Genomic DNA, 13,257 nt, shown 5'->3' with positions numbered 1-13,257 from the left:
ACTTAATTGTGGTTAAAAATTCATATTGAGGATGAGTATTTACCATCAAAGACAATGTAAACTTCAGTACTCCTATGTTACATAGCTTCTACACATCATATCGACTTAATGTGTGTGTGACGAAGAGCTCTGTTTCAGAACAACCTTAAATGCTATATCCAGAAATAACAAATGACTCTGGCAAAGAGAGGTAATGCGGGCTCCCTGTGTGTTCTGTAACAAAGCCAATACAATTTAAAAATAAATGAATTCCAACTACAAAAAATTGAGTTCAGTAAGATTAACAAAACTGAGGGAGACAAATGTCAGCTAAGTCAACAAGTCAAATACATTATACTATTTATATCCAGATGAAATAAAACAATGACTTTCCATTTTTATTTTGCATTTCCCAGTTACTCAGAGTAAACATTATCACATTTCAAATTCCACTTATCATTTTATCTGAAACAAAAATTTGCAGAGTAAAATGCTTAGCTGTAGGATTTTATGTTTACAATCCATCAGGTTACAATATTAAAGTTACTACAGTTTCTTCCCCAGTGTGAGCATTCTGTATGTGCGTTTTGTTTACATTCTGTCACTTTCTATTTCCTCCTAAACTTTATATGCTCAAGAAAGAAACTGTATTGGTGTTATGTAACAATACTTCAGATTTGCAACATACATACTGGTTTATCTCTCCCTTGAACCCATGTGCCTGAAAAATAAACACAATGTATCCCCCCACCAAAACCACCATGGAGTGTATAAGGAAGAGTGTAGAACTGTAAAACTATAAGCACTGAAAAACAGTTGTGTGGAAGCGTAAAGATGTATCTGTCCTTGTTGACAACAATCCCCACGATTTATTAACAGCCACAGGCAGCGAGCTTAGTGAATGACAAGGTCCAAGGCCTGGCCATAAGAAGTGGGTAACCCAGTGGGAGTAAAGGCTTTTAGGTCTTACAACTAATGTGATGAAAACAAAAAACCCAAAACCCAAAGCAAGCAAACCGTAAAACCTGGAGAAAGTGCTCCAAATAGAGACTCTTTGGCAACCCAAATTGAACTAAATGATTCAGGTGGACGATTAGAATAAACTGTGCGCCGTTTTCTCTCACTAGGTCTACAAAGCCCATAAATTATGTTTGGTCCAGAAAACCAGGAGTTATTAGCACCTTCCGTTTTCACTTTTTAATATTCAATATATTCAGCAACAATCCTTAATCCATGGTCTTCATTCATTTATTGACTGAACAAGATCCTGGATGCCTCCTGGTGATCGCTCCTTCCAGGCTGACCTGATATGACAGCAAACTGAAATGCCCCTCCGTGGAGAGGGTCAAGAACCGCGAGGAAAGTCATCCAAAGGTGGACGCATCTTGCTTTCATTTATTTATTAGGGGGGCGGCGATGGCCGCGGCTGGACGAGGACAAGGCGAAGGGGCGCGCGGGCAGTGAGCCGCAGCCCCGGGGCGGGTACCCACAGAAGTGGAGGGCAGCAGCCACGCTCTACCAGCTCTGCCCGCCGGACCCAGAAAATGACCAGGCCCTCCCCCCACTGCACCCTTGACCCCTCCCCCTCTTTCCAGGCCTTTCATCCACCCGGTCGCCCGCCGGGCAGCCCCGGACCTCGCGCCGTCCACCTCTTTAGCCAACCCGGTCCAGCGACGCGGGCAGGCCCAGGGCGGCTCCACGAAACCCTCGGTCGGGCGAGGTCCCCCGACCCCGACCCCTCCGGCCGCGCCCCTCCCCCTCGAGTAACGCACCTGCGGCCCCGCCCCCGGCCAAACGCTGAGGCGGCGGCGGGCTGGCGAGGCCGAGCGGCTCGGCCCTCCAGGCGCAGTCACCTTCCCTTCCCCCGCCATTCTGCCCACCCCCCTAGCTCAGCCACCAAGCAGCCGCCGCGCTCCTCAGCCGCCCCGAAATCTAAAGGGGTCCGTCTCCGGCACCACAACCAAATGGCTGAGCCTCCCTGGCCGGCTGCGCAGCCCGCCCATTGGTCCCTTCCCCCCCGCCGCCGCCACCATTGGCTGTTGCCCGGAGACCCTCGGCAGCGATTGGCTTCAGCTGTTGCCGCTCATCCGCCGGACCGCAGGTCCCGCCTCCTCCGTGATCAGGTTAGTGTGCGCCGCGGGTGCTGGGGGCTCGAGAACCGAGCGGAGCTGGTTGAGCCTTCAAAGTCCTAAAACGCGCGGCCGTGGGTTCGGGGTTTATTGATTGAATTCCGCCGGCGCGGGAGCCTCTGCAGAGAGAGAGCGCGAGAGATGGACATGGACAAACGGATTCATTTAGAGCTGCGGAACAGGACGCCCTCTGATGTGAGCATTTGCCAAAAATATCTCTGTCGGTCCATTCTCCTACTTTGTGTGTGTGTGCGTTGGGGGGAGGCACTTTTTTTTTTGAGGGGGGGCTCCTGGGAGGTGTGGGTTTGGTGGTCGGACTGCAAATGAATTGCAAGGTTGGGGGGTTGCAATGCCATCCAAGCATGTTCCGGCTGCCGCCGCCGCTGCCCTTGGTGTGTGACTACCTGTGCGTGTGCTCCCGCGTGTGCGAGTGTGGGTGCGAGAGTGTTTGTGCGAGTGTGCACCCACCGGGGGCCAGCGGGCGCACGCGTTTGGGTCGGAGAGAATGAGGCAAAATAACCATCTGAGCTCGCTGCTCCCTTGACTCCGTCTGGGGGGAAGATTAACGAGGGAGGAGGAGGGGGGCTGCCTCCTGGATTTAACAACAAAAAAAGGGGGTTTTATATTTTATAAATGAATCCCCCCTTCCGCCCCCCTCCGGCGCCTCCCCCCTCCCTTTCTCTCTCTCTCTCTCTCTCTCTCTCGCTCGCACACACACAATAAGTTTTGGGCTTCGCGAGTCCGGTTTAGTTTCTGATAAATGTGGGCCGAGGCCCCCGGGGAGAGCGCGTGGGGAGGGGGCTGCAGTGGAGTTGGGAATGGCTCGAGTTTAAAGTGCGTCTTCATTTCTTTGCAGTGATGAGGCGAGAGACGGGGGAGCCATATTTGTAACTTTGTAGTGTTCGTGAACGCGCCCTTTCTCTCCCTCCCTCCCTTTCTCTGCCTCCCTTCCTCTCCTCCTCTTTCTCCCTCACTCTTTCCACCCCACCTTCGGGCCAGATGCTGATGTTTCTTCCTTTCCTTGCGAAGGGAGATAAATTGGAAGGGGGGAGGGATTTTCGAACGTGCAAAGGCACAGATAATCCCCGCGCCTCTCCACCTCGAGCGATCGCTATTGCAAGTTACCCAAAGGCTACGTCCCGGTCCCCCCTCACCCCTGCTCCTTCCGGCCTCGCTAAGATGCCAACCTTTAAGCCCTTACGGCCCCCCGGCCAGTCTTTCTCCAGGGTGGGCTCCTCGGCAGCCATTCGGCGCCTGGTTCATACATGGGCACGGGAAACTTTGTCAGGACGCGAGCTGCCCAGACCTGGTGCCCGTGGTGGGTACTGGCTGGGTCCAGATTTATGCGGGCATAGGAAACACGCAGCTCCGGGATGGGAGTTTGCCTTCTGGACGCCGTTATTGATTGGGCAGCGGCGGGAGTACGGCCGGAGGAAACTTACACGGATGGGAACTGGGAGGCTCGGGCGAAAGCCCACCCCCAAGGAGGGGGAAGGTGAGGGTGGGTTACTCGAACGCTCGTTTGTATTTCTGTCTCCCTCTCGCTTTCAAACAGTGTTTTATGCGAGTTGGCGGCTCTGGGGCGGAGACCCTGGCCGGCTCCTCTCCGGGCCCCTCCGGAGACCAGGGCGGCGCGGGCAGGAGGACCTCTCCTTCAGCCTCGGTGGCCAGGGTTCCAGAGTTGGGAGTTTGGGGAGCGCTGTGCGCTGACCTGTCGCCCCTTCAGCCCGTTAAAAACCGAATCCCTGGCGAAGGCAGGCCTTGCTTCCTCTTTTCTCTAGTTCCTCCCCCAAACCTGAGTGAGACTTTTGAAAACAAGATCCTTTTTGTGGTCCCCCCCCCCCATCATAACGCAGCTGTGGACTGTAGACGTGCAGTGCCTTATGGCGCGCAGGGCGGGGAGGGGGTGGCGGAGCGAGGGGAGGGGGTGCCCGCCGAGAAGGCAGGAGTTTCCGCGAACAATTTGCCGGCGGTCTGCCTTTCTCTGGCCGGTTTCATCCCGGTTTAGACCCCGAGCCAGAGGATTTGGGGGCTGGGTGTGGTGATGGGGGAGGGGGCTGGAGCCGCGGTCTTCCCGCGTACTTTCCGGAAGCCCCCCGTGCGGAGGGGGAAGGGCACGCAGTAGGGGGCCGGGGTCGTGGCGGGTGGGTGTGGAGGCGCGGTTCGCACCGCCAACCCCAGCCACACGGCTGGCCAACTGGGAGCGAGATCGAAAGCGGGTCGAACCGGCTCTTTAAACTTCCCCGAGTGTGTGCTGGGGGAGGGGAGCGCGCCGCGCCGAACTGGGAGCGATTTCTCACGCTTCGCCCCCTCGCCTCCGAGTCTCCCAGCCCACTCGCCTGCCCCCTGCCTCGAGGCGGGGTGGGGCGCGGGAGGGGATGGAGGGGGCACTTTCGGCACATTTGGGGTGGAGGGGGGAGAGAGAAAGCTAGCTAATGAGGGACAAAAGGGGTGGGGGAGGAGGAACTATTTTTTTAACCGTTAAGACAAATAGCTCTAGGAGAGCGCCCCCTGCGCCCCCCCCCGCTGCGCTCCCCCCCCCCCCAAACCCGGGCCCCCTCACACCCACCTTCGGAGCCTCTCCCAACTCGGATCCGGGGGCTGGTGGCCACGCCGCGACGCCGAAATAGGACGAGCAGCCATGTTTCCCGGGTCTCGCGCGGCCCGCCCCGCCCCTCCCCCATGGCGCGGCCGGCGCGGAGCGCGGGGCTGCGAGTGCGGGCGCCGGGCTCCATGGGGCGCGGGCCGGCGGGCGGGCGGGCTGGCGCCTGGGTGGCCCGGCCTCGCGTGCGCGGGCCGGGCACGGGCGCGCCCGGCAGACCGCGGGCGGGCCTCTTGGCTTCCTCAGCTGCTTGGGAGCTCGAGGTGTTTTGTTGTTATTATTTTCATGAAGGCCAGGCCCGCCGGAGGCCGAGCCCGAAGGGCGCCGAGGCGTTATTAGGGGGCAGGGGCCCTGCTCGCCTGTGGCACGACTGCCGGGCGCCGGGCTGCCATTTTGTCACCGTGGCTGTTGTCGCTGGGGGTGGGGGGGGATGCAGAGTCTTGCGCCATCGCCCCGACGGCCCCGGACGTGGAGGCAGCAGGGGAAGCCGGCTCCGGGGACCCCCGGTTGTGCTCTGGGCCCCTAGGGGGTCTCCCTCCCTGCGACAACGGCCTGAGGCTCTGCTGGAGCGTCGCCGCGGCGGTCGCCCCGGGAGGGCGACGATCCTCCTCGCAAGTGCTCCCCCGCCACCCCCCGTCGCGCTCCCTGTCTCCCCCCGCCCCTTTGCTCGCCAGTGTTTCGCCCTTCCTCCCGCTGGCGTTTTAGTCGTAGTTAAATGTGGCCCTAAAGACGTACTAGCCGCCCAGGTCTTTGCTCCTTCGGAGGAACTGATAGGAAGGTTGGGGGAGAAATTAAACATGAGGTTTCTTTTTCGGGAGGGGGGCGCGCGCGCGACTCTAGCGGCCCTAACTGGAGCCAAGGACAGCAGCCGCTTACCCGGGAGGGACGAGTTGTCGGTGTGTTGGGGGAAACGCCCTCCGGGGCTGGGCTCTCCGGGAAGGTAGGTCGCGCTCCGGGTTTCAGGTGGGTGTTGCAGCGTCCTGCAGCTAGGGGAGCGCCCCCCCCATCTTCCTCTGCCCCTCCCCCTTTTATTTTTTGCGTTGGGGAAGGCAGGTTATGGTAGTGAACGTAACCCTAAACCGAAAAGAGAAGGGAATAAGGAATAAGGTTTGCTTTTTAAAAAAGTAAGTGATGTCTTTCTCCCGGCCGCCTTTCTGCGTCACGTCTCTGGCTTCTCTCCGGGACTTTTTAAAGAGCCGATGTCAGTGCTGGTTAAGCACCTCACTGGTTAAAGTCTGGTGTCTGCACGAGACTGGCTTTGATGGCAGTGCCCGGCAAAGGCTGCCCAGGAAGCCAGGTTTTAACTTTGACCTTTGGAATACGTCGCATGATGTTTTCCAGACTGACTTACTGCCTGATTAGGTTCATGTAGCCTGATATTAACTCCAGTTTATGCAAGCCAACCAGGGATCCCCAGGCAGAAAACTGAGTTCCAGCTCAGTATGGTCATGGTGGGTTGTTTTGTTAGTGGATTGCTGCTGGTGGTAGTTTTGAGTCTGGGGGCTCCATGGCGAAGCTGGGTTTTGGAGCTCCCAGGGACCTGAGTTGGAATTCTGACTACTACAACGAGGTAGGATAAGTTAACCTCCTCTTTGAACTTTAGTTCCTCACTGTAAAAGGGGAATGGTGATCCGGTTTAATGAGTAACGATCTGGCCCTCCTGTACTCAGTATGTGATAGTTACTGGAGAGAGAACTCGGATGCCACAAGGCACACACTTTGAGCTTCTCTCTGGCTCTGGACAACAACAACAGTAATAATAGTGAATGCCCACACAGCCCCACACTGTGCCTGGCAGAGTTCTAAGTGGATTAGACAGATCAGTTAATCTAGTCCACACACCAGCACTGTGAGGTAGGTACTATTATTATTCTCACATTATACATAGGGAAACTGAGGCATAGAGAACTTATCAGAATTCTTAGTCTCCGTTCTCTCCTGTGAAGCACCCTTTTTGGTCAGACATTGAGAGGAGGAGCTTTTTCTTCTCTGCCTTTGAAACAGTGCCCCCGTAAGAGAGATTGAGTTTCCTGTCATTGAAGGTGCCAACATGAACCCGGGATGGCCTCCTGGTTGAAGATACTGAGATGGATGGTCAGGACCGGGGGCTCTGATAGAGGGGAAGCCGTACACTTTCTGAGTTTGGTTTAGAACATCACATCTGTTTACTCTGAAATAAGTCTGTCCTTTTAGGTGTTGGGAGATACATTGTGGGTAAGGAGAAGACTCTTCGGCAGTGGTTTGTGTGGGATTTTGCATGTAATGCATTTCCCATTTCTGTTTGTCATCGTCTACAGCCAGAAAACTGAAGAGAATTGGCATGGCCTCTGTACCTAAGATGTAGTATAATAATAACAGCTCACGGATCATCTCCTTTAATTCTCATTTAACAACTCATTAGGGGTCGGCAGAGCCGGCTGACATCCTCCATGCTGCGAGGGTGGTCACAGTAGGCTGCAGAGTTGAGTTCTCATCCCACCATTAAGCTAGGGGCCCCTTTCCTTGGACAGTAGGGACTTGGAGTGTTGTATAGTCCATTAGGTCCCAAACATGGCTCCTCATCAGAATCACCAGGGGAGTGTGTAAAATGCAGATCCCACAAGGGTCATCAAATTCAGGGTAAGCTGCCTGTTTCTGTATCATGAACTAAGAATAATCTGTACATAGAAACATTGCAATCAATTTGATGATGTAGAACACTTAACTTTGAATCTCAGTTAAGTGAAATGTTATCCCCCCAAAAGAATTCCATTTGTCTTGTTAGGTAGTTATAACCCTTCCACCACCCCAAATTGTATTCTTTTTTTTTTTTTTTTAAGATTTTATTTATTTGAAATAAAGACAGCGAGAGAGGGAACACAAGCAAGGGGAGTGGGAGAGGGAAAAGCAGACTTCCCACTGAGCAGGGAGCCCAATGCGGGGCTGGATCCTAGGACCCGGGTTTCATGACCTGAGCCGAAGGCAGACGCTTAACGACTGAGCTACCCAGGTGCTCCCCAAATTGTATTCATTATAGATCTTGAATTTTGTCAATAAAAGAATTGTGGAAATTTTGATTTTTGTCATTATAAAAGTGCCTATGTAGTATTGTTAGTTTTGTCTCTAGATAAAGTTTATTGTCTCGCCTTTTATAGAGAAAGCTTGGTGATCCTTGTTTGTGGGGTGGTGGGTTCGGGATCTAGGTTTTTTTCTTGTTTTGTGTGTGTGTGTGTTTTTTAATTCTTAAAATTTTTTATTAAAATGTGGCAAGCCATTCATTTGGGTGGTGCGTTAGGAGTCTTTCCAAGTTCTTTTTTGTGTGCCCTTTAACTAGTTGATGCCTAGTGGAAATCGGCCTTGTTACCATTTTAGAACTGAGCACCACTTCTGTCTAGAAGTAATTTTGTGTAACCAATTAAAATTCCTCAGCTTGCATACTCCCAAGTATTTCAGAAGGTTTTTGCATATCTTGTACTTAAATGATTACTCTTAAATTTCACACAGCTTCTTAGGGCTTTGGGGCCTGCAGAAGGTGCAGCAGCTGTGTCCTCCATGGCTGACATCAGACCCTCAGAACACAGATCATTGAAAGCCACAGATAATCCTGCAGTCTCTGGTTCTGCCCTGCTGCTCTCCCACCATGCATGTTTCCTGGGGAACATACCAGCAACAAAGTGGCTTTGAGTTTCAGAGCCCTTTCTACCTCTAGCCTCTGGTTCTTGAGCTAATGAGCAGAGGGAATAGAAGTAAGATTGGCCAGACCAGGGGGAGGAGGAGATAAATCTAAGGGGAAGAGTCCCAGCTCCGGGGTCCACAGCTCCGACCTGTACTTCAGAGCAGCGGGCTGCAGACCCAGTTCCCTGTCTTGGCCGGGCGTGTATCCCCAGCCTTTCAAGGTGACTTCCTCTAGACTTCACAGTCTTTTGTATTTGTAATACAGGCACCTACCTGAACTATGGGGACTGGTCATCCCGGAGCTTCAGTCCAAATTAATGATACCCCATTGAAATAAGAAACTTGGGGCTGTGGGTGACCCTTTATGGGTATTGTATACATAGGATACTCCTCAGACATCTCAGCACTGTACCTGCCCTCTCTACCTTGGGTAGTCACTTGGGAGAGGAACACAGAGCTTATTGCTGAGTGGTGATGAGCCTGGTCGAATGAACTTGCCCCAGTTGTTTGGCCTGAATTATGACAGGAAGAGGAGGCTCATTACTCTGGTGTCCAGAGGGGGCCACTCCCTTCTAGATGGGTGCTACTGTGCCTCCCCACCCCATTTTGACCTGCCCACCCCCTGCACTTGTTAGTTGTCTGGTCTCTCAGGAAGTACACACCATCAGTTCCCCCATCACCACTGCCTTCTTCTCACAAATACAGAGAAACAGGGACCTGACTTGGAATCTGTAATCTTCTGTTACCTTGAAATACAATTGTACAAATGATAAATACCCAACAATGATGTTTTCATTAGAGAGATGGAGTCTGGCAGGGATGGAGAATTGCGAAGGCATCTGTTATTCAGAACTTGTCATTTAATAAAATTGGTTGAAACAAGATGAGCAAAGCACCCATGGCCCTGGGCCACCTGCCCGGACAGGAAAACAGCCTCCTTCCATAGAACCAGTTGTCCTGATGATATTTGTCCATACAAAGTATGTAAACAAGATAAAATATCTTTGTTCTGCCACATCAGGCCCTGGCTTGTGCCCACTGAGCCGCACCCTGCAACCCCTGTGTTTCCGCTCCGATCTATTTTGTGTCAGCCCCTCAGCTGCCCTGGTGTGCTCACCTATCTTCTTTACCAGAACTCGCTCTAGGCAGCAGATCTACAAGATCAGCTTACTTACTCCACTATCACTTACCCTAATGTGGATTAAAGTCACAGCTGTCTTTCCCAGAGATGTTTGTGTGTGGAGATTCCGGTTTGGGGAGGAAATTAGCAGAGGACTATTAGAGACTTGTGTGCTGTTCTCAGTTTTGCTGTTAACTAACTTGGACAAGCTGCTGGCTTCTTGGGGCCTCTGTTTCCTCTGCTCTAAAATGGGAGTATTGAATTAGATGGGTGGCTTTCCAACTCTGATCCTAACATAAAACTATGTTTCACACCACTACCCAGTGTGTATATACTTATAGGTTACACAAAACAATGACAAGATGCTTCCTTACTCCATGGAAAACACTTCTGTTCATTAAAAAAACAAAAACAACAAAAAAAACCTGTTCTGGCTTTGACCCACAAATTGATCGTATTGCTTGTGATTATTTGAGAAGCATTAAAAGATGAATATTAAGCTTCCTTCACACTCAAACATCTTGTGGTTTGATTTGGGAGAACGAGAGAAGGCCATTTGTAGCTTTGTGAAATCCCTCCACCTAAGGTCAATAGTGATTTTTCCTGCTTTTAAGCCAGCTCGTCCCTGGGTCCCCATGTTCTCAAACGTGGCCCTTTGGATTCACTCTAGCTCTTTGCCACTCCAAACCTTCACATGGCATTAAGGAATCCTTACCCTAAATTCCTACCCTCAGGTGGACGCTTTCCAAGGTTCCTGGTTATGCCCGAGGGTCCCCAGCCAAACATGCCCCCCCTTCTCTGCACACTCACCGCCAGTCACTGTCCGTCCTCTGTGTGCCACACCCTGTGCAGGTTGCCCACTGGCTCCGACATTTCCCAGCACGGAGGAGAGGCTGTTAGGGATAGAGAGGAGAGTGCCTTTGGCTCCTGCTTCCACCCAGACTACCTTGGTGGTGCTTCCTGTCTCTCCCACTTTGAGCCATGGCACTTCTCATCTCTCTGTAAAGGGATGGTAGAATAGTACCCACCACCCAGTAAGCGCTCAGTGAACCGTACCCATTATTGGTATTATGGTTGCTTCCGCTGGAGCACCATCGTCGGCATTCACTTAAAACACACACACACACACGTTAACAACAGACACATTATATAAAAAAGTCACATTTGTTTCAGTAAGAAAGGAGGATAGAAGCTAGAAATTCTAACTTGGCAGAAGTCTTTTTCCTCACAAGCAGTTCAATAGTAAATGTGTTGTTTCTAGATGTGGGTATGGCTGTAGCATCTCCATCCCGCTGAGCAGCTCCAGCACGGGATCCCATCAGTTGCTAAAGACGGTAAGGTCACCCACTGCCCACTCTCTCCCTGACTGTGCCTTTGCTCACAGTCCAGGGCAGCCGTGTCATACCCCCTCCCTAGACTGCCCTCCGACCCTGTCCCCTTGCCCTCCTGGCCACCCCCTCCCCTCTCACAAATGATCCACACCTGGCTTCTGAAGAAATGCCCAAGCAGAGTCTGGAATCCGTGCCCATCTTCGCCGCCCTCAGGGTCTGGTCTGCTTGTGCTGCTCATTTCCCTTCTGCATCCTGGGCCCCTGAGTCACTCCTCTGCTTTGGTCCCTCTGAGGCTTAAGATGTTTCTCCCATCTTAGAGCAAACAGAAAACCTGGCTTGATTCTACCGTGTCACCGTAGCTGCTGCCTAGTTCTCTCTTCCCTTTTATAGTCAGACTTCCTGAATTGTCTAGAACCACCTTCTCCATGCCCTCACTTCTCCGACACCTTAGCCCTCCCCCTCCGGTTGGCTTCCTAAACAGCTCTAGACAGACAGTCTTCCCTTACATGATTCCTCAGTAGTGTCTGCACCTCGACCTTCCTGAGGACCGTTTCCTCCTGCTCTCCTCTTTCTCCAGTACATCTCCTACAGCTCTGGCCACTCCTTGTTTCTGGGGTCCTTTGTGGGTCCCTCCTCTGTGTGGCCATGAAGCCTGGGCCATGGGCACTCTCGGTCTGCATTCTCTCGCACTGACAGCGGAAGGGACTGTGCCCTCCCTGCAATCTGATACGGGCCTCCCGGCCCCGAACTCCTGGCTCAGCATAGGACCTACCTGATGTCTCCACCTCAGTGTCCAGAAAGATCCCTTGTCTTCGGTCACCTCTGTGCTCCCGCAGATGGCACCCATGATCTTCTGTTTGTCCCAAGTCCTGTCTATTCGAAATACCATCCTCTCCTGCCTGCCAGCTGATGTCCCTACATCAGCAGCCCCCTTGAGCCATGTTCAGCCAGCATGGTGAGAACCAAACACAGATGTAATCGTGTCGCTGTGTTTCAGACACACAGTGCTCTTGGGAGATGGTCCAAGAGCCTTACTGAGACCTTACTGAGGTCCCGTGTGGACTGGCTGTGGCGTGCTCTCATCTTTTCCCTCACCACCTTCCCACGGCTCTGGCCTTTGTTCCCACAAAACTACTCCAGGCCATAACTGCCACCACTGTCACCAACTTAGCATCTAATTGTCTCTACCAGCTCCCTCACGCTCCCTCCTCAGCTCTGGGTCTGGTTCTTTTGTTATGAAACTCTTACAGAAATTTCCTTCACAGTGCTTCAGTTGGTAATTATACATTCTTGAATGTGAGTGTTTTCATGAGCATTTCTGTCCCCCTGTGTAGCCGCATGATTTGAAGGCCCCATTTTTGGTACACGTCACCGGTGTACCCTCAGCACAGCACTGCCCTTGGCACATGGTGGGCAGTCTAGAAATTCTGGTTGAATGAAGAGACCAGGGAGCTTACGTGTTCTTGTCATTGTCATTGCCCTCTGTCTGGAAAGCCAAGCGCAAGCCCCTGAAACAAAGCATCGGGAACAATGTAGGCTTCATTACCCCCACCACCCCCACACCCCTGCTCTCCCCTTGGGTGAGTGAGCTCCTGCCTCTGGGTTGGTTCACACTTTCTTCGTGCCCTGTGGTCCTCAGATGTTTCTGGTTTTTACAGCCCTAGTGGGAAGAATTTGAACCTCAGCCCTAGTTTATCTACCTGTTAGTTCATGGATTGTTCACATACCCCATGTGGGCATATGTACGGCATAAAACATAACATCAAAAAGAAGAAAGTAAACCTCAGAAGTAGACATCCAAATATATTTAAATGTCCTAATATTTTCTTCCTGCAGGTCAGTAGATTGTGCTGGCCAATCCACTTAGGAGACTGCTGCTCTGATCTGTGGTTTGTTTTATTTTTAATTTGGTCATGAAGGTCCGGGCTGTGTAAGGCATGCCCATACTTTACCCAGCACTCTGTCCTTGCTTAGAACCTCCCAGCTCTGGTGTGTGATGGGTCAGGGTGGAGAGCATTCTTAACCCTTCTTTGACAAGCACGGGAAATGCAGCGGTATGCCGGAGATCCCCAGCGAGGGGAGTGTCCACTGAGCCTCTGGCTGCTGTCTGCTCTGCACAGACCCCCCCCCCCCCAACCCCTTTCAGGCTGTCCCTTAGGGTCCGGTGAAGGCAAACCCCTGTGCAGGTCTGCAGATGTCTTGTGAGGCTCCCAAGTAACTGAGGTGAGAGGATTCCATGAGCAGCAGACGGAGGCTGATCCTGGTGGGGAGAGGAGGCTTTTTCCTTCTTGTCCTCAGGCTGGGAGTAAGGGATAAGGCAGGGTTTGCCGCAGGCTTGAAGAGCAGGCATGGAGGGCCAGAATGAAGTCTGGAGAAGGGCCCGTGGTGTTTCCGTGTGTGCAGCACCATGTTGGGACTCTGCAGTCAGAAGTGTCCAAAAGG

General features: G+C 52.6%; 1 protein-coding gene and 1 long non-coding RNA gene across 4 annotated transcripts in view; one reads left to right on the top strand and one right to left on the bottom strand.

The window, feature by feature from the left end:
- Window positions 1–1,212: 1,212 nt before the first annotated feature.
- On the bottom strand, window positions 1,213–4,838 carry LOC111153346. Its single transcript, XR_002640994.1, has 2 exons — window positions 4,678–4,838; window positions 1,213–2,227 (listed from the first exon to the last, which is right to left on the bottom strand). It is a non-coding gene; the product is annotated as an uncharacterized LOC111153346 (long non-coding RNA).
- LOC111153344 (acidic nuclear phosphoprotein 32 family member A) overlaps window positions 2,082–13,257 on the top strand; it is a 37,758-nt gene continuing 26,582 nt past the window's right edge. Inside the window, exon 1 of one of the 3 annotated variants that reach the window (XM_022512324.1) lies at window positions 2,082–2,303. In XM_022512324.1, coding sequence (XP_022368032.1) covers window positions 2,250–2,303 — 54 coding nt within the window. In that variant the 5' untranslated portion in view covers window positions 2,082–2,249. The remainder of the gene's footprint in view (window positions 2,304–13,257) is intronic. The other 2 variants (XM_022512327.1, XM_022512325.1) reach the window with 2 other exon arrangements.

Source organism: Enhydra lutris, unplaced genomic scaffold, assembly GCF_002288905.1.
Source record: "Enhydra lutris kenyoni isolate GAN:26980312 unplaced genomic scaffold, ASM228890v2 scaffoldscaffold31, whole genome shotgun sequence".
NCBI lineage: Eukaryota > Metazoa > Chordata > Mammalia > Carnivora > Mustelidae > Enhydra > Enhydra lutris.
Note: the sequence above shows the minus strand (reverse complement) of the source record. Positions and strands in the feature narration are given on the sequence as shown.